General features: G+C 32.5%; 4 protein-coding genes across 4 annotated transcripts; 2 read left to right on the top strand and 2 right to left on the bottom strand.

Annotated features, from left to right (window-relative positions):
- Window positions 1-1,395: 1,395 nt before the first annotated feature.
- On the top strand, window positions 1,396-1,939 carry LOC105772329 (uncharacterized). The gene has a single exon (XM_012593618.2). The coding sequence runs from the start codon at window positions 1,412-1,414 to the stop codon at window positions 1,631-1,633; it is 222 nt and encodes a 73-aa protein (XP_012449072.1). The 5' UTR covers window positions 1,396-1,411; the 3' UTR covers window positions 1,634-1,939.
- Window positions 1,940-3,210: 1,271 nt separating this feature from the next.
- LOC105771630 (cation/H(+) antiporter 15) lies at window positions 3,211-6,848 on the bottom strand. The gene is made up of 3 exons (XM_012593054.2): window positions 6,639-6,848; window positions 5,566-6,552; window positions 3,211-4,533 (listed from the first exon to the last, which is right to left on the bottom strand). The coding sequence occupies exons 1-3, from the start codon at window positions 6,846-6,848 to the stop codon at window positions 3,211-3,213; spliced, it is 2,520 nt and encodes an 839-aa protein (XP_012448508.1).
- A 2,453-nt stretch (window positions 6,849-9,301) lies between these two features.
- On the top strand, window positions 9,302-14,498 carry LOC105772771 (uncharacterized protein ycf23). The gene is made up of 9 exons (XM_012594211.2): window positions 9,302-9,605; window positions 9,689-9,754; window positions 10,651-10,725; window positions 12,069-12,131; window positions 12,207-12,266; window positions 12,979-13,068; window positions 13,168-13,275; window positions 14,038-14,160; window positions 14,264-14,498. The coding sequence occupies exons 1-9, from the start codon at window positions 9,393-9,395 to the stop codon at window positions 14,396-14,398; spliced, it is 933 nt and encodes a 310-aa protein (XP_012449665.1). The 5' UTR covers window positions 9,302-9,392; the 3' UTR covers window positions 14,399-14,498.
- A 743-nt stretch (window positions 14,499-15,241) lies between these two features.
- Window positions 15,242-19,127, bottom strand: LOC105772772 (60S ribosomal protein L18a-like protein). Its single transcript, XM_012594213.2, has 4 exons — window positions 18,802-19,127; window positions 18,594-18,669; window positions 16,672-16,786; window positions 15,242-15,545 (listed from the first exon to the last, which is right to left on the bottom strand). The coding sequence occupies exons 1-4, from the start codon at window positions 19,013-19,015 to the stop codon at window positions 15,483-15,485; spliced, it is 468 nt and encodes a 155-aa protein (XP_012449667.1). The 5' UTR covers window positions 19,016-19,127; the 3' UTR covers window positions 15,242-15,482.
- Between the last annotated feature and the right edge of the window lie 658 nt (window positions 19,128-19,785).

The raw sequence follows: 19,785 nt of genomic DNA, 5'->3' as shown, positions 1-19,785 counted from the left end.
ACAAATGATTAAACAACAAACTATACATGTTACTATGTAACATCCGTTAGAGAACTTGAACTCGACATTCATGAGTATTGAAGCACCCTAAAAAAACTTATTATTAAAATTAATTTCTCCATATACATATTTCGATAACTTTTTGTTATATTCAAATAAAAATTCATATATTTATATCGTGTTCACATTATTTTTTTCATAAATATTTTGATACCTAAGATTTTTTATATATATTTTAGACCAATGTGAATATTTTTTATATAAAATAAATAAATTGGAGAATATTTATGGTAAAAAAAAAGGAAACAAAAGGAAACAAAAGAAAAGAGATTATTCCCAAATCTTTGCAAATTATATATATTTAAACCCACCAAGTAATGGGGAATCTAGAAATTTAGGTTTTTAAAAAAAGGCTTTATTCCCATGGGATAATACTTAATAAGTCCCTAAGCTTTTACAATTGTGCCCCAATCACAAAACAAGTGATTGATTTGTTTATTAATTGATTAACATTAATTACCATCAAAATTAATTGACATAAACCTAATTTAAATAATTAATCTCCACTTTTAATAAAAGTGATCCCTTTGTTTAAGGGGAAAATGTTGTCCATTCATTTTAGGTTAAAAATATGCAATTAAAATTTCTACTTTTATAAAATTTAAAATTTAGTAAACAACAATGAATAATATTATAATTTTTATATAAAATTTTAAGTAAAAATAAAATTAAATAAAATATCTAAAAGGTTATACTAAACCTTTACCATTCCATCTATACTTTAATTGATTATTATAAATATAATTTTTTTCACTATCGTGAGTATGACATAATCCGATTAATTTTGTCCTTAATGTTTACATTTTCTTTTATCATTTTGACTCTAGTTCTTCTTTTTTTGGATGACTTTGGCCTTAACCTTTAAAACTTAGTTAAATTGATTTTCTTTGGACGGAAAAATTATCGAACTGCAAAAATTTTAGCTGCATTGACGTGATAGCTTGTATGACAATCTATATGTACTTTAATGCTGAAGTGGATAATTATTCTTAAATTTTTATGAATATATACACAGATTGCCACATAGGTTAGAGTATCAAAGCCGTTAAAATTTCAATATTTCAGTCAAAAGTAATTTGATTAAACTTTAAAGGTAGAATTAAAGCTAAAATGATAAAAAGGTAAACATTAGGGGATAAATTTGAAATTATACATTTTTATTAAATTCTTGATTCATCAAAACGCGGTTTAGTTGTTCGTCTAAAATTTATCAAGCTATAACGCCATCTGCATATATATATATATATATATATATATATATATATAAACCACCCCTTAATCCCTCTTCTTCTTCAACCAAAGATTTTTTTTAAAAAATCCCACAAAATGTTTTGAAAAAAAAAAAACCATAATGGGAAGAACAAAGATATGGGCAATATTCAAAAGGCTACTCAAGAAAGAATCATGGAAGTGGAAGCACGTTTTAGGGTCAGCTTTCAAGTGGAAGAGACTACACATTCATCACTTTTCTTTCATTGACGATTTGCTTTTCAAAATTGCTTCCATCTTCGAAGCGATTTTCTTGGTTTCTACTCTCTGTTTCTTCTATCTTTGTTGTGGATGTCAAATTTGATAGATTCTGTATGTACATGTATCTATCTCTGGGTTCTTTTTTGACATTTTCTTTTGGGTTCAGATGGGTTCTGAGAGAAAAGTGATTTCATGGAGACGAAATTAGGGTTTTGTTGCCATTGTTGAAGCTTGTTTTAGAACTTGTTTGAAAGGTGGTGGGAAACTGGAAATGTAGGGAAGAAAGATAACTTATTTGGTAATTTTTCACTCTTTATTTGGGGAAGTTTTATTTAGGTTGAATTATGTTTTAAGTTCTTTTACTCTTTGTAGTTTTGTAATTTAATCCTTTTCCTTTTGTTGTTGAGAAGTTAGTCTATTTGAGATTTAAAAATTTAGATTCAATTGTTGATATCGTTAAAATTATGTTGAAACAAAAAATATTGTAATAAACCCGGATTTAATGGAAGAATTTTGATAGTATTAACCATTGAATTTATTTTTAAAAAATTGAATTTATGAATTTAATAGAATAATTTCAGTGATATCAACAATTGAATTTTTCTTTCAAAAAAATCAATTGAACTTACATTTTAAAATGTATAAAATAAAGGGACTAAAAATTAAAAAATAAATGTAAAAGGACTATATTCTAAATATATAAAAAATTCCAGAGGTTGGAGCATATTCTACCTTTTATTTAAAGTTAATGCATGAGTTTCTTCTCTTATTAATTTCCTCTCTTATTAATTTCCTCTCCCCCCCCCCCCCAAGGGTTGGCATGTGCCTTGCCGACAAAAAGGGAAAATTGCATTCTTTTCCTCTAAAATATATAAAATTATAAGACAGTATATGGTAAAATTGCAATTTTGCCCTTTAAAATGATAATTTTATTTAATTTTATTAAAATTTTTTAAAGATATTAAATAATATAATGGTAAAATTGCTTTCTTATAAAAAAATATAATTTAATTTCAACTTCTCCAAAGAAATTTTCCACTTCGTCTTCAAAAAAAAAAAAAGAGTACATATTGCAACGAATTTTGATATTAAGTTCTGGGGTTTAAATAAAATTTTAAAATTTTCAAGGATTTAATTATAATTTTTAAAATTTTGGTAAGTTTAATTTTCTTTAAATAAAATTGGAAGCTTAATGAGCATTTACCAAAAAAAAAAAGAGAAGGAATTTAATTAAATTTATTAAAACTTTTGAAGAGCTTAATAATAATTTACAAATATTTTGAGGGACTGATGTTGTTTCATTTTATCATTTAGAAATTCTTGATTGAGGTTACTGATTAATTGCATAAGATCTCCTTAATTTATGGTTAATTCCATAAGATCTGTTTAATTTATAATTTATAATTTAGAAATTTTATTGATATTTAAGAAAATATAATAATTATACGCATAATTTACATATAGTGAGACTCGAATTAGGTAAGTGGAAAATAATATTTTATATATAAATTTTACATTTTAAAATAATATTTCATATAAAAAAATGCTTTTGATTATATTAAGTAAAATGTAAACAAAAAAAAAATTACATTTTAAAAAAAATGGAAGAAGGAAAACAAAGAACTAAAGACATAATCTCACTGTTTTGAATAGCTAAAACTATCCTAATTTTCTAGTATACTAGGGATTGACGCCGTCGCCGTCGTCAACGTCACCTTCATCAACATGATGCATCTCTTTCAGTTTCTGTTCCGAGTACATCCATAACGTATTGCTAGTCGCCATCAACAATCGCCGGCTCCCGAAGTTCATTGCAGTCCGGTCCATTGACAACCATTGTGTCCCGATCAAATCTTCAATCACTTTGTTATCGATCAAATTAACGAATTGTTGCACCACTAGGATGGAGCTCGTATCGGAATCCGATGCCGCCAACAAGTCGCCGATGATACCGAGCTCCAGATAGTCAATCCTGTCAAGTAACTCGGATGTTATCGGCGAGTCTAGCCCGTCTCGTCTCCCTACAATGAATAGCTCAAATTTATTCTCCATTTCTTTTAGTGCCTCAATAAGTTCTTCCCCATCATTTACAATCTTTTCTTCGTATATAATGAAATCATCGTTGGATGTTTGTATTCGGAAATCATTTATGCAATCGTCGTCGAGTTCATTTGATTTCCTTTGATCGCGGGAATCGGTTTCTAATAATCGTATAACAGTTAAGAGAACACCGGGCTTCCTCGCCATCCTCCATGCATAAGATAAAGCTTCACAATCGTCGACTCCGCCGATGAACACCATTGCTATTTCATGTACCCCGTAGTCAGGATCCGAACCGTTGGTCACTTCGAACCCACGGTCAATGAAGATTCCGACCGAACATGGGGCATTGTCAAGCACATTTTGGTTTATGTTAGGAAATGAAGAGATAATCTCTTCGAGGCTCTGTTCTGTCGTAGCATGCTTATGAAACGGCAATATCAAGAGTGCCACGAACTTGTCTTCAGCTAAGCTACAAATATCCCCATGCATTGCCGTGAAAGGCGACAGCGTTGTTAACGATTGGACACTTACGTTGTCGTTCGTTTTCTCGAATTCATTGAATGCGGTGACTATTTGGTCCGTCTCGGAGCTATCGTAGTCATGGTGCGCACCATTTGCTTTCGTTTCTTCAAACCGGGGGCTGTGCGAGTCGTGCACTATGAGCACGGATGATGGCTGGTCGGCGAGATCGACGAGGTGGAGCGCGAACACTGTCAATTGATTGTGTCGGGAACCGTGCGATATTTCGAGGAGCTTTAAGATCCCTGGTACGTTGCAATATGAATGGATGCATACGAGGATTCGAAGTTCGGTTTTGTTCCTAGCTTCTTGAATGGTCCTGCTATTGTATTTTATGAACAGATTGGTCCTCTTGTAAAGGGTAGCAATGGTGGGAGCAATAATGCTGTTCATTAACAAAATTGAAATAACTGTCACAGCATAGTCACCAGCATGCAAAACCTAAATAAATAAGAAAAAAAAAATTATATGAATATTTTTAAACTTATCCATCTTCACATTTGGGATTTAATCATATATTTTAATTTGTCATAATTTGATCTGGAATGTGGCATTAAGTTTTGGAGGGACCTAAATATTTTTTTAAAAAATTTGGCAGGTCTAACTGGAATTTCCAATTCTTTTAGGGGTCTAATTAAAATTTTCAAAAATTTTGAGAGGATCAACAAGAATTTCCAAAATTTTTGAAGGATTTAATTAAAATTTTAAAAAAATGATGGGCTTCCTGAGAATTTTGCTATATTTCCTATAACTCATAAATAAAAGGATAATACATTTTAGCACACTTAAACTCTCATATTCCTACATTGACAACAATGTAATGCCAGTCACATTCTAACAGTAATAGTTAATAATTTATGATTAAACTAGAATGTTACCAATTTGGACTATCTAATACATTATAAATTAAAATAGGGTAAATTACATCCAAGATCACTAAACTGTTAGTAGTTTATATTTTGGCCACTCAACTTTAAAAAGTTACAAAATGATCATTAAATTATTCAAAAATTTTCATTTAAATCACTGAATTATTCAAAAAATTTTATTCAAGTCACTAGACTGTTAAGTTTTTTTTTCTTTAAAAGCTCGACTAGCTATCTTCAAGTAACAATTTAACGACTGGTACAATAGATCGATACTCATCGGCAAGTAGAAAAACATATCTTAGATCTAAGTAGATCTGACGATCAGTGTTGATAGAAAGCTATTTGGAATTTAGTTGGCAGATTCGTGACGTTCAAAATTGTTTTAAGAAAAAAAAACGAACTATAGAAGAGAAAAAGAATGAGAAGTTTCAATTGGTGTAGTTGATGCGGATGAAGAATATCATACAACAACAATTTTAACAATCCAGTAACTTAAATAAAATATTTCAAATAGTTCAATGACCATATTATAAGTTTTTTGACAAAAAACGTAGTCCCCGAATTTGATTAGGGTAAAAGGAGAAAAAGAGAGAAAAGAAAGTACCCCTTTGTCCAAAGCAGTGATACAAACAAGAATGGCCCATATCCCCTTGGTGGTCATGAGTAAGCCAAGAGCAAAGCTATCTTTAGAGTGAATGTTGGTGAAAAGTGAAATCGGTAGGAAACTAAGGATCTTAACGGTGAAAAGCAATGGTACAACTACAAACACGAGGCTCCACTTTGTTATCTTGAAGATGTCGACTCGGAGCCCGGCGACGGAGAAAAAAACGGGCATTAGAAGCCCCGAGATGAAGTAACCAAATCGGTCCATCAAGACGAGCGCGATATCATTGGGCATGATAAGCCCAAAGACGAACGATCCGACGATGGGGTGAGTGCCGGTAATGTCGGTCGTGAACGCGCTTAAGACAACTCCGACGAGGGCGAAACACAAGTAGCAATCACTATAGTTGTTGTTGCCATCGGATGTGAAATGAACCATCCATCCGAGGAATGGACGAATGAGGTAAAAAGAGGCCACTACGTAGACTATTGTCACAAGGATGACATATAGTGCATTAGCAGGGTTATCACAAAATGGGATCAAAATAACGACAAGAATCCACGAACCCAAGTCGCTGATGAGGGCGATTGGCATCGTCAGTCGACCGATTTCGGAGTTGAGTAGCTTGAGGTCACATAGAATCCGGCCAATCGCCGGGAAACTCGTGACGGTTAACGAGGCAGCCCATAGAAAACCACATCCAATATTGTGAACTTGAATCCGATATTGATCGAAGGATTCAAGCCATGAATAAAAAAAGGCAACCCCAACGACGAAGGGAAAGAGAAGGCCAGATATAGTGAGGATTTTGGCCTTTTTGCTTATCCGACCAACGGCAGTTAAATCGAGCTCTAAGCCAACTAAGAACATGTGAAGAAAAAGGGCCATGTATGCCAAGGTTTCCACTGTAACAACATTTCTTTTCGGAAACAAATCTGAGAAGTACACTATCTTCCCTAATGCAGATGGACCTAACAATATTCCACCCTGCAAAAACATCAAAATATGGTTTGAAATTTTGAGAAATATATATATGCATGAATTTTGAAACATATGGAAACAAGGGAGCTTACAAGAATATCAGAAACGATACGAGGTTGATGTAAGGGTTTGAAAAGGTGGTAAAAGAAGCGAGTGACGATTAAGATGGCAGCGAGTTGAGTGATGAAGATAGGGAGAGCTTCGACGAAAGGGTTTTGTCCTTGCCAAATTCCATTGTAATTGGTGATGTTCAAAACGAAACACCGATTCTCATTGCCGCCCAATTTTTGTGGTTGCTCCATCGCGATACCATCGATCCTCTCCGCCGGTGTGGGGGTGTCAAGTGGTGGCTTTTTGTGGGGAACGGGGAAATGGGTCAAAGTGAAGAATTGAATTTTTTCTTCTTTTGTGAGACGGTACGGCCAACGGGGTAAAGTGTAAAAATATAAGGTTATCCGTTCAATTTGGTTCCACTTTCTGTGGTTTTATTTTGATGGTATGTTTGGTCTGGGTTTTTTATTTTATTTTATTTTTTATACTCCACTTAAATTATTTATAAATTTTATATATACCTAATCATGGATCGGGCTGACCCTCAATAGAATTTTAGGTCCGATTTTAGGCTTGGGTTGAAAAATAAGTTTAAAATTTTGTTCAAGTCTGACCCAATTAAAAATGTTAAACCCGTATTACATTTTTTATATTATTATATTTATATAAAAATAAAATTTAAAATATAATACATCAAATACACTAAGAACATTAAAATAAATGTTTTTCAATAAATTAAAAAAATTATTTATACTTAAACAATATTAAGATAAGTGTAACTTTGCAAGAAAATATCTCTAAAATATTAGCAAAATTAATAATAAAATAATAGTTATACAATAGTCAAACAATAACAACAAAATACTAGCGATATAACAGCGAAACAACACCAAAACAGTGACAAAACAATAACAGAAACAATGAAAACAGCATGAAAAGTAACAGTTTTTCTTTTTGCAAAATCAGGCCGAGTCTGGACAAAAAAAAAAGCTTACCCGAGACCCAGCCCATTTAGAAAACAAGCCTCGTTTTTTTGTCCGAACTCATTTTTTGAGCTTATATTTTTGCCCAAACTCTCTCACTTTTCAGGCAGGACTTTGGACTGAACCGGGTGGCTCGACCCATAATCAAATCTAGTTAGGCCACTCACTCAGGTCTAAAAGTCTACCTAAAAGTGGCAATAATTTAAATATAGGTCCAAAAAATTGACTTGGATAAAAAAAACCCATTTTCTAAATAGGTTAGGCCTTGAATAAAACTTTTTGGCTAGGGGTCCGATCCGAATCTGCCTAATTTTTTTTTTTGCTACTATTATTATTTGGATATTGTATAATTCTTATTTTATTTTTAATTTTGATACTATTTTAGAGAGATTTGTTTGTTAAATTGTAAATATCTTAATATTATTTAAGTATAAAGACTTTTTTAATATTATTTGATGCATTATATTTTTTAAATTTGTTTTTATATAAAAATAATATTTTTGTTTCTTTTTGTTGTTGCTGTTGAAGGTGTTATGGCGAAGCTTAATGAAGCAGCGGCGATGGAAATTGATGACCAGAATCAACCCCAAGTTCTCGATCAATGGTCAGTTTTTTTATGTTTCTTTATCGAATTTTAACTTCAACAATTGCATCAACTGTAGTCATTTGTCGGCGAGATTCATGCAAATTAATTGCAGTCGGTCTTAGTTTTGCTAAGTTCGCCAATCGGACGATGACCTGGACGCCGGCCGGTGATGTTGGTGATGTTGATGACGATTAGAAATGGACGGTCAGTTGTTTGCTGACAGGAGGGTGCTAAGTTAAAAATTTTGTAATTTTTAGGACTAAAAAAACAATTTTTCATTTTATAATTTTTATAACAGGATATAAAAATACTGATGTGGCAAGTCCAGTCAGCTTAAGGCAACGGCTGAGTGACCATTTTGAGAAATTATTATAACGACAGTGACTGAATTGACAAAAACAATTAGAGTGACTAAAATAAGAACAATTTTATTTTAGGGTGACTTCTGATGTAGTTTACCTTAAGTTATATTCGTTTTTTAAGGGTAAAGTATACCAATAGTCACTTAACTTTGATATCAATAACAGAGCAGTCGCTCAACTTTTAACTCAGTCATTCAACTTTTAAAAAATAACAAATCAGTCACCATTAACTATTTTCTGTTACAGACGTAACGGGACTTTCATTTTCCGTCATTCTCTCCCACTCCCCCACCGTCATTTTTTTTTGCCTCGTCAGGGATATTGCACCGTCATCTTTTAAAATCTGTAAGAAAAAATAAAATCAAATTACGCAATGTATAAATGTTGAGAGTTAAAGTTGTTATTATGCCAATTTTAAACGTTGCTAAGTTATCTGAACGCTAGTAACTTAACTACTGGTGACTAAAAAAGAAAAATTCATATAGTTTGGTGACTATTTTATAATTTTTCGTAATTAAGTGATCAAAATAGTAATAGTTAAGTAACTACTAGTATAATTTATCCTAAAATAAAATCGAGTATAATTATATAATTGAGGGCCAAGGGGGTATAACTAGACCTGTCCATGGGCCGGGCCGGGCCTGAAAAAAATTTTCGGCCATATATTTCGGACCCATATTTTTACCCAAACCCATATTTCTAGCGGGTCATCAAATCAGGCCGGGCCGGGCCATGGACAGGTCTAGGTATAACCCAAGAATTCTCTAGAGTTAGGAACTAAAAATATCTCTGCCACCATTTCTTATCCCTTTCTGGTTCACCTTTCCAAAAACTTTAAACCCAAAGCTTTGAAAAAGAAAAAACATGAATTCTTCGTCAATTTGCATGGCGATTTCAGCTTCATCTTCCAACACTTCTTTCAATCAATGCTTAAACCCATTTTTGGGTAAACTTTTACCTTCAAAACCCAATCAAAATCTCAGGAGAACAGCTTGTGTAAGAGTTAATACCAAGGCTCTTTTATCATCTTCAAAACAAGCTGTGTTGAATGATTTCCATGAAAGAAGAGCTCTCAAGGTTTTTTTTTTTCAAACCCAGTTTTCTTTGTGGATTTTCGATTCTGCTTTGTTGTTTTGATTTTTAACGTTTTGTGTGTGTAGATTATCTCAGGTTTGCAGAATTTTGATAGAGAGAATGTGGCTTCTGTTGTTACTGCTGCAGATAAGGTTAGTTTTTATTCTTTATCACATTACTCTCTTAACTTGACAAATTTTTTAAATTTTATCCCTGAACTTGAATTCTATTAAGATAGCGGACGTGGTTATGTCCGTTTTTTTAGAAGTAACCAAATCATTTGTACAATTATGTACGAAAATGGCCTATTTTAAACAGTGAATTTTGGTGTCACCGTTGCCATCGGTGGCACCGTCCTAATAATGGTCCAATCATTGATTAGTTTTAAAAAATAATAATTTTTTGGGTGTCGCAGTTGTTATTGGCAACACTAGATTAAAACGTGATTACCTAAAATGTTTAGGTACCAGATGAAGTAATTATCTTTTCTAGATTGGATGAAAAAAATAGTGGGACTCAATTAAATGCTTTTAAACTTTTGGTTTATTTGTATGTTAGGTTTGTATCTTTTGAAATTAAATTTAATTAGCCCTTAAAATATAAGAATGACAAAATGAACTATTTTTCATTTTTTAAAATAATAAATTTTAAAAAATATATAAAATTTTATTTAAATTATCCAAATATATCCTTAAAAATTTTCCTAAAGTTTTAAAAGTTGTTTTTAAGGAGTCAACAATGAACTATAAATTTTAAGGGATTAAAGTGCAATTTTATCATTATATTAACTTATAATTTTACAAATTTTGAAGAGATTAAATGGGTATTTACCATTTTGGGGTCAAGACTCTTACTTAGCCAAAATTTTATATAAAATTTAATTTTTTATTTTTAAAAATGTTTTAAGTGATAATAAAATCCAAATTTAGAGACGAGAATGCCAAATTTGGACAAAAAAAAATAATGGATCAAGATAGAAAAAAAAATTAAATTTAAACACTAATTTATTTCATTTATTATTATTTGAAAAGTGTGATTTTTAATTCAGGGTGGAGCAACTCATGTGGACATAGCTTGTGACCCAGATTTAGTGAGGCTTGCCATTGGCTTAACTTCTCTTCCTGTATGATTTTCTTAACCTCTCTTTCTCTCTCTCTCTCACATATTTTAAGCACGGGTTATCAATTCAATTATGAAATTATAAAAATATTATTTATTTTAAATTATAATTAATATTATTATGATCACACTTTTATCTTTTCATATTATAAATTATAAATCCAACGGTTGAATACTTATTCAATGATTAAAAATTTTCTTTTGCCGACATCGAGTGTGTGATAAAATCTAGCATATATAAAGGAAATACTTAATCCATATTTGTAATTTCCCAAACTTCAAAACAAAGTTCACTATACCATAATTCAATTTAATTCATTTTAGTCCTTAATTAAATGGAAAATTTTCATTTTTGACCCTTAAAAAAAGTTAGCAGTTCATTTTAAGTCATTTTAACACTAATTTTTTTTTTTAAATTATCTCAGCTCCCGACACAAAATTCTTAACTTCACCTCTAAGTACAAGTAAAACAATTCATACAGGCTAGATCAGAAGTCAGGATGGCAACGAGACGGGACGGGACGAATTTTTTGCTTGCTTCGATTTTAACTCGATTTTTATGAATATATACCCAAATGTATTTACAATTTTATTTTATTTTATGATACTAAGGGTGTGTTTAACATCGAGGTTGAAAAATATGTTTCAAGTTAAAAATAACGCGAAACAAATAAATTTTCGAGTCAAGTTAGTTTTTCAAAATGACTTATTTAGTCAAATCAAAAGACTGAAAATTTTAGTTTTTGGCTTTTCAAAAGTCAATTCGGGTGTCAAATTATAAACGTGTTACTAATAATTCATAATTGCTTAAAATGTATTTAAAATTTATATTTCATATATCATAATTTTAACAATAATTCTCGTTATATTTGTATTATAATCTAAGCGAATATTTGTTTTTACTAAAATAATAATAACACGACATCATGCTAATAATAAATACATGAGGAGATAAAGATATCATTTTAATTGGTATAATAACAAATTTAGTACTTAAAGTTTACACATTCTGACAATTTTATTTTGATTTAACAAGTTTAGCCCGCATGTAAATGTGTAAATAATGAGAGGTTAAATTTGTTGGTTTTTTAGAATTAAGACATTAATGTCGTGATTAATTGTCCTTAGTTGGTCTGTTTTTTTTTTTAGGGGTCGATTTGTTCCGTTTTGAAATTGAGATTAAAAATTAATATTTCATATATCATAAAATTAACGAGTTTGGATATTTTTAAATTAAATTTTTATTTTTCGCATTATTTTTTTATAGCAATTCTAAGCCCATGCAATCTTTAATCAAACTTCAAAAGAATACTCTTCTAAAGCAATACTAAACTATTGCTATTACAGGTTTGTGTTTCATCAGTTGATCCAGCAGCATTTTCTGCAGCAGTTGAAGCTGGAGCTTTGATGGTTTGATCTGAAAGCCAGAACTAATAATAAGGTCCAATCTTGTAATTATGTTAATTAAGTTTGTGAAAATTGCAGGTTGAGATTGGGAATTATGATTCCTTCTATGAGGCTGGTGTTATTTTCTCCCCAGAGCAGGTATATCAAAATATGCTAGTAACTCGGAGTTACTGTATGTTACTTGAACTCGGGTTTGAGTGTATATTTATGTTTAAATACGAATCGAAATGAATAATTGTAAGCAAAATTATGTGAACATAGCCTTGGGTGGTTGGTGAGAAATAGGCTTTGGAATTTTGAGGTCTTTGTTGAAGGATTTCCGCCTCTTTTGAGAAAAATTTTTGAAGTGTCGTTCATTCAGGGTCGGTCGATCTCTCAACACATCCGCGACATTGTTTATGATCAAGGTTTTGTCTTCTCGACTCTATGGAGGGCTCGAGTGCCTAAGGCTGCCTGAAAAGGCATCAGGCTTGCACTCTATTGGACCTACTGCCTCTTTAAGCAGCCTTAGGCATTCAGGCTCTCCACATAGTTGGGAGGCAACCTTGACCAGGGACAATTCCAATCCGTTGAGGGTTTTTCTTAAATTCAAATTCCATCGTGTTCAGAGTGTCATATTTACACATGTGGGTGGTGGGAGGGGGAAATTTGCATTTTTACCCTTTAAACTTTATAAAATTATAAATTAATAATGGTAGATTTGCAATTTGGCCCTCCAGAAAATGATAAGATTTAAATTTAGTTTTTTTAAAAATTATAAAGGTATATCCCTATTAAATACATACTGGGAAATGTTTTGACTAGTGGAGCAATATCAGATTCCAATTTGTGTTTGATCATGTTTCTGCAGATACTAAAGCTAACAAAGGAAACAAGGAGCAATCTTCCTTCTATAACACTATCAGTTACAGTGCCTCACACACTTAGCCTCCCTGACCAGGTTTTAAACCCTAAAGCATCCATAAAAAGCTTTAGCTGTTACGACCGACATTTTTTAATGGATCTTTGAGCTTTTAACATTTTCCACCTCCCCAAACAGGTCAAGCTTGCAGAGATGCTGGAAAAAGAAGGTGTTGATGTTATCCAAACTGAAGGAGGAAAATGTTCCACTCCCTCAAAATCTGGTGTCCTTGGCTTGATTGAGAAGGTAAATGGTTTTTTAAGTGTGTTACTCTGGTTTAGGTGTAAGTATCTGGATTTGGGTATGTGTTTGACGTGGGGTCTTTAGAGGATTATATTCTCGTATTTATATATGAGAGTATGACCGATGTGGATATTGGATGCAATCCTATTGAAAGGATGGTAATGGACGATATCCGAATCTGTTTTACAGAGCAAATAACGGATTACTTTTTATTAATGTTTTTGGAACTGGACTTGTGGTCGAGCTGGTCAGATCACTAGCTCTTGGTCTAATCGGTTCAACCAGTCCAAAAATCTTAAAAAGAAAAATTCTAAAAGAATGAATAAAAATGGGGAAGGAAACAAAATTGAGATAAAAACATAGAAGAACCCGGTTCAACCGATTCATGGTTTGCGGTTCAACCCTTGTTCTAAAACCGATCTAATCCCTTTGTTTAGACCAATACACCGATTGGTTTTTGGTCTAGCCGGCCCGGGTTAGATAACATTGTACTAAATCCAGATAGGAGCACACACTTAACTAGAGTATAAGCACTGTCAACAAATGTAAACTATGGACTCCCATGATTAGTCTAGTGGTTAAAGACTGTTCATTCGAGTTCAAGCTTTCGAGAAAGCAATAGGTAAACCTTTATTTGACCTAGCTTTCTTTGGACGTAATGTTGTGCAAGTGTGTGAATACTAACCCCTTAATTGATTCGAACCGGGATAATAATAAAAAGATTTGTAGGAGGTCATATTGATTTTATTGTTTTGGAACAATTAGGCAACACCAACATTAGCAGCAGCATATTCAATATCAAGGGCAGTGAAGATACCAGTAATGTGTTCATCTGGACTTAGTGCAGTTACTGCTCCAATGGCAATTACAGCAGGGGCAGCTGGCGTGGTATGCAATTCTTTTTAAGATTTGTAGTGAGACATTATTAATCTGATAATATAAAAAAATTAGTGAAATAATTGGTAAAAAATTGTTTTGGGGGGGAATGCAGGGTGTGGGATCAGCAGTGAACAAGCTTAATGATGTCATAGCCATGGTTGCAGAAGTAAGAAGCATTGCTGAATCATTGAAAATGGCGGCTGCTGATCAACAGATTACACACACTGACAGGAGCTTCATGATGTAGGTTTCAGCTTTTTTATCTTAGTTTTAGCCAAAAATAAAAAATGAGTTGTACCTGGATTTTGGGTAAAAATGAAATGATTCAAGGGATCAAGCTGTTGAAACTGTGGTACCAGATAACCATGCCATAAATTTCTGCAGATTTTCTATGCAGGCACTACACTCAAACTTAAAGAGTTAATTGCACCAAACTTCCCTAAACTATGACCCACAGTCTAATTTGATCCCCATACTTCTAAACATTCTACTTAGATCTTCAAACTAGCCCTTCAATTATTGACATGTGAAACCAAAAGGAAAAAAAAAACGATAATTTTTGTAAAAGCTTTGAAAACCTCAAAACCAAAATATTTATATCTATTTTTACAATATTCATTTTTCTTCAAAATTTTCATTTATAGGTTAAATTAATGATTTTAGTAATAACACTTTATTGATATAATATTGAAAATTTAAAGATGTAATTGAAATATTTTAAAATTCGAAAAGCAATTTAGAATAAAGGTCATAGTTTAAATGTTTAGTGTAATTAACTCTAAACTTAATAATTAAACCAAGAAGTTCACATATAATTTTCATACACCAGAACTCGAACCTGAACATTCAAGGTCTCAAGGTCTCAATCTTACTAACACTGCCAACCAATGTCTCACCAAAGTCTCATTGGCAGAAAAAAAATGTTAAATCGTAAATTTATCATTTACTTGGATTGCACTCCTAGGAGAAAATAATATTATTGGAAAGGGCAATCATAAAGCTCGAAAGGTTTACTCTTCATGAATCATAAACCTGACATGAAATATATATTCAAAAAAAATCTAATTCAAGCAATGATAGATTCCAGGACTTCCAAGTTATTAGGCAGAAGAAACTACTGCCATTCATTATACTTTCAGCAATTCAAAAGAAAATACAACTATATGTATATACATACATATATACCCAATAAATGATTATGGGGGGTTCTCTTTAATGTAAAGAACAAGAGTTCTGAACAATTATTTTTTTACCAAATTACAAGCACCAATGCTTCCGTGATTCTGAAAAAAATAATGTACAGCCAACTTCTTAATTTCATAGTCCATACCTCACCAGGCATGAGTTCCTCCCTTTGTCAAACCAAAGGTAATGGCGATCATAGCGATAACGGACTGTAGAATTAGAACGGGACAGCACCAAAAAGGAAAAGAATTTAGAAAATATTAAAGAAATATTAAAGCAACATATTGAGGTGCAAAGCAAGAATGAGCAATCCAGATTTGTGATGCAGGCACAAAATGGTAATCAGTTTCAAAGGGTAGTAAGCATATCAACCATGCATTTGGTCTATGTTACTCCCTCTTCATTTTCTTTGAAATATGTGTTCGACACATTTCATACATACGCACGTGGTATATAATTCCAAATGTTAAAATTTAATGGTAAACTACACCTAAAATCACTAAATTATTAGTAAATTTACGTTTTGATAATTCAACTTCAAAAAGTTACAATATGGTTATTGAACTTTTCAAAAGTTTTCATTTAAGTTACTGACTTATTTAAAAAATTTTATTTAAATCACTGGGCTGTTAAGTTTTTTTTTTTTTTTTAAGTTCAGCTAGTGAGTTTCAAATAAAGATTCAACAATCGGTACGATATATCAGTACCCATCGACGAGTAAAAGAACATACCTTAGATCCAAGCCGACTTGACAGTCAATGTTGGAGATCGGAGAATAAAATTGTTTGGATTTTGATTTGCAGATTCGTGATGTTCAAAGTTATTTAAAAAAAAAACCTAAACTGTAGAAGAAAATGGGAAGGAAAGCTGCCGGTTGGTGCAAGTGGTACAAACAAAGAAGCCCATACAACAATGATTTTAACAGCCCGTTATTTAAATGAAAATTTTTGAATAATTTAATAACCATTATGTTACCTTTTGAAGTTGAATGACCAAAACGTAAACTTACTAATAATTTAGCTCATACTGATACTGGTATTGTATTAGTCACTCAGCCCCGAGTCTAAAGCAACATAACAATTGCTGGTTTCAGGATAACTTCAATAGAACTACTACTATGTATAACTTCAAAGTAATAAGTATTACGTAGATGGTTTACTCGAACTGAATAGTAAGAGGTCATTTACTTCCTTACGAGTTTCTGAATGTTTTTTTTTTTTTTTTGCAAAATGCAGACGGATTAGTATCGATATCCAGAACGATAGATAACAGAGCAAGACATGAAAGGCATTCAAAGAAACCATATGCAAATAAGAAAGAAAATGAAAAACTTACAGCAATAGCACATGCAAGGTATCCTGCTTTTTCTCTATAATCCACTTGGACACACAGTAGAATAAAAGTTCCAACATACCAGGGAATACCACCAAAGAAGAAGCCAAGAAAAAACCTATCCAAAAATAGTTATGGCAAGAAAACCTTTGATGTTAGACACAGAAAGACGGAACAAATTTAGGCAAACGAAAAAAGAAAATGCTGAATTATTGCTCTTCTTTCAATAAAAATACCATAAAGGCCCTTGTATTAGGTGTTAGATTGCATTTTTCCCTCTCTACTAAAAAATGGACAAATTAGTCCCTGTACATTAGATCAAAGAGCAAACTAATCATTTCTATTAAAAATTTCATTCATTTCTACTATTAAAAACTGACATAGCTGACAAAATAACCAAACAATGACACATGGTGTGCCACATGTACCTCATGTTGATGTACAGGGACCAGTTTTTAATAATAAAAATGGATTAAATTTTTAACAAAAGGACCAATTAACTCTTTGATTTACGTCTAGGGACTAATTTGCTCATTTTTTTAATAGAGGGATCAAAATGCAATCCAACTCCTAGTACAAGAGCCTCCATGATACTTTTACCCTCTTCTTTCTTTCTTTCTTAAGAGCTATATTCCATGGAAGATATTGCAGCAACATAGTGCACCTTAAATTAAGATATATTGTTACCCTAGATATTACATTGACACCCGAAACTTCGTAGAGGTTGATTTGCATGATGTTGTTATTTACATTTGATGACTTACACAACTCAACCAGGTAATAAATTCCACTCTGTCAACTCCATGCATTAGAATGAGCTATGCCTTTTTAATATGCTATAACTAATGAAAAAGTAGCTATACAAGGAAGTTAGGAACGATCATTTCTGAACCAAATCACCTATACACAGACCTGAAGGCATCAATATCTGAGGCATTCACAGCTTATTAGCTTACAAATGTGGGATACAACACAGGTTTATTACTTGATATAATAACATAAGCAATTAATAATGGAAAAAAAAAAGACATTGTTGATACAAGTTTTGGGTTGAGAGTTTGGAGATGGTTCACCCTGGAAGGGTAGAGAGCCATAAAGCCGAGTGTTATCAGAAGTACGGTGAAAAAGGGGAGAAGCTTGTAGTTTCTCCAAGAAGATTTTGTGAGGTCCCAAAAATGGGGTTCTCGGGCCTTCCACGGAGAACTCATCTTCTCGGAGAAAGGGGTGTAATTGAGTCGAGCCGAGCTCTAATACTGTCAATCTCAAGCTCAACTCAAAATTTGGAGCTCGATACTCGGCTCGAGCTCAATCGAATATCTATTTTTAAGCTCGAGCTCGAGATTGAACTCGATTAAGCTAGTTTACCAATTTTTATTCTCAAGCTCAGGTTCGGCTCAATAATCAAGCTTAGAGTTAATAATATATATTAAGGGCAACAACGTAATTTAACAATATAAAATATGAAAAACTCAATAAGGCTCGCGAGCCATTCGAGCCGAATATTACTAAGCTCAAATTTCACTCGATTGATAGCTCCAGCTGCTAGAGCTCAAGCTCGGCTTGATAATTAACAAATCGAATTCGAATTTTTTCGAGTCAAACTTGAGTAGCTTGCAAGCACTAGTGTCTCATTTACCCTCCTGGGAGAAACTAGAAGCTTCTCCCCTTTTTTTCACCAGACTTCTAAGACTGCTCGGCTTGACGACTCTCCCCCCATATCTAAACTCTCAACCTAAAATTTGTATCAACAGACATAGTTGCATCAACCTGTTCATCTACCAGATGCCGTACGAATTATGCACAAGGAAAAGATAAATTTAAATGTCCAAAAGAATTTATGCTCAAAACCTAGTTTCACATTATTGTTAAAACACTAACAGATTCAAAAAACACCAAGAAAAAAACAAATCAATCCAATAACTTACAATAACCATCCCATTCCAAGTCCACAAACAGGTAGGCGAGGTTGCCTCAAGGGCACGGGTTCTTCAACTGGAAAACCTTCAAATAACATCAAATTCAAACAGAGATTCAAAAACCCAATTCACTTTTAACAATCAATCAACTCAATTTCAGACGGTTAGGGTTCAAAGACAGATTATAAATAAGAAAAAAAAAAAAAGCAACCAATACCTGTAACGGTCTGGTAGCCATGGACATAGGGGTTGGCGGCGCAGCCCGGCGGAGGGATGGCGTGAGGTAAGCCGACAAAGGGCTGAGGAGGCGGCTGTTGAGGGAAATGAGGGTGGTAGTAATTGGCTACGCCTTGAAACGTGCCGTATTGATATTGGCTTTGAGGGTTCAAATTGGGGGTGACGCCTCCTCTATTTTTCCCATCTTCGGTCATTTTTTTTTGCTTCTTTTCGGCGGCAAGGGTTCTGAGTTGTTACCGCCGGCGGTGATAATCCGAAGCGGCTGACAAAGCGGTGGTCAAATATATTTATTTGAAAATGAAAATAAATAATATAGATCGTTGTTATCAAGAACTGGATGTTAGAATTTGTTTAGGGTTAATAAAACATTTGGTACCTGAATTTAGCTTCAGTGTTCAATTTGATACCTGTGTTTGCCTTTAATATTCAATATGTTATCTAGACCAAACCACATTATGAATATTCAACACGTGTGCTATAGTAAAAAACAACTTGCAAAAAAAAAAACTCAAGTACTAAATTAAACATCGAAGCTAAACTTAGATACCAAATTGAGATAAAAAAAATTTAGATACCAATTTGGAAGAACTCATGTACCAAGCTAAACCTTGAAGATAAACTTAAGTACCAGTTTGGGACAAAAAATAAAGTACTAAATAGTATATTAACCTAAAAACATAGGTAATTAATTGAAAGAAATTTCAAACACCAGATTGAACATTTAATACTAAATTAATCGACTTAAATGGGACAAAGAAAACTAAAGTATCAAATCAAAACCTGAGACACCAAATTGAAAATTAAAGCGAAAATCTCAAATACCAAATTAATATTGAATTAACCCAATTTCCTTTTGATATAATGGGATATTGGCGAAAAGAATTTCTTTAATTTGGGCAATCTAAAACAAATTATTATTTATTAATCGATTTTTTAATTTATTTTGGGATCGAAATCATTAGAT

This window comes from Gossypium raimondii, chromosome 6 (genome assembly GCF_025698545.1).
Source record: "Gossypium raimondii isolate GPD5lz chromosome 6, ASM2569854v1, whole genome shotgun sequence".
NCBI classification, from domain to species: domain Eukaryota; kingdom Viridiplantae; phylum Streptophyta; class Magnoliopsida; order Malvales; family Malvaceae; genus Gossypium; species Gossypium raimondii.
The sequence above is the reverse complement of the archived record's forward strand: the minus strand, read 5'-3'. Positions and strand labels throughout refer to the sequence as shown.

Excerpts from the sequence above, each read along its gene's own strand:
- LOC105772329 (XM_012593618.2), top strand. The coding sequence starts at position 1,412 with ATGGGAAGAACAAAGATATGGGCAATATTCAAAAGGCTACTCAAGAAA.
- LOC105771630 (XM_012593054.2), bottom strand. The coding sequence starts at position 6,848 with ATGGAGCAACCACAAAAATTGGGCGGCAATGAGAATCGGTGTTTCGTT. Across the intron at positions 6,553-6,638 it reads GTATCGTTTCTGATATTCTT|GGTGGAATATTGTTAGGTCC; the intron begins GTAAGCTCCCTT and ends ATGTTTTTGCAG. Across the intron at positions 4,534-5,565 it reads TCACTGCTTTGGACAAAGGG|GTTTTGCATGCTGGTGACTA; the intron begins GTACTTTCTTTT and ends TTATTTATTTAG.
- LOC105772771 (XM_012594211.2), top strand. The coding sequence starts at position 9,393 with ATGAATTCTTCGTCAATTTGCATGGCGATTTCAGCTTCATCTTCCAAC. Across the intron at positions 9,606-9,688 it reads ATGAAAGAAGAGCTCTCAAG|ATTATCTCAGGTTTGCAGAA; the intron begins GTTTTTTTTTTT and ends TTGTGTGTGTAG. Across the intron at positions 10,726-12,068 it reads TTGGCTTAACTTCTCTTCCT|GTTTGTGTTTCATCAGTTGA; the intron begins GTATGATTTTCT and ends TTGCTATTACAG.
- LOC105772772 (XM_012594213.2), bottom strand. The coding sequence starts at position 19,015 with ATGACCGAAGATGGGAAAAATAGAGGAGGCGTCACCCCCAATTTGAAC. Across the intron at positions 16,787-18,593 it reads CTTGGAATGGGATGGTTATT|GTTTTTTCTTGGCTTCTTCT; the intron begins GTAAGTTATTGG and ends ATTTTTGGATAG. Across the intron at positions 15,546-16,671 it reads ACCTTGCATGTGCTATTGCT|TCCGTTATCGCTATGATCGC; the intron begins GTAAGTTTTTCA and ends CTAATTCTACAG.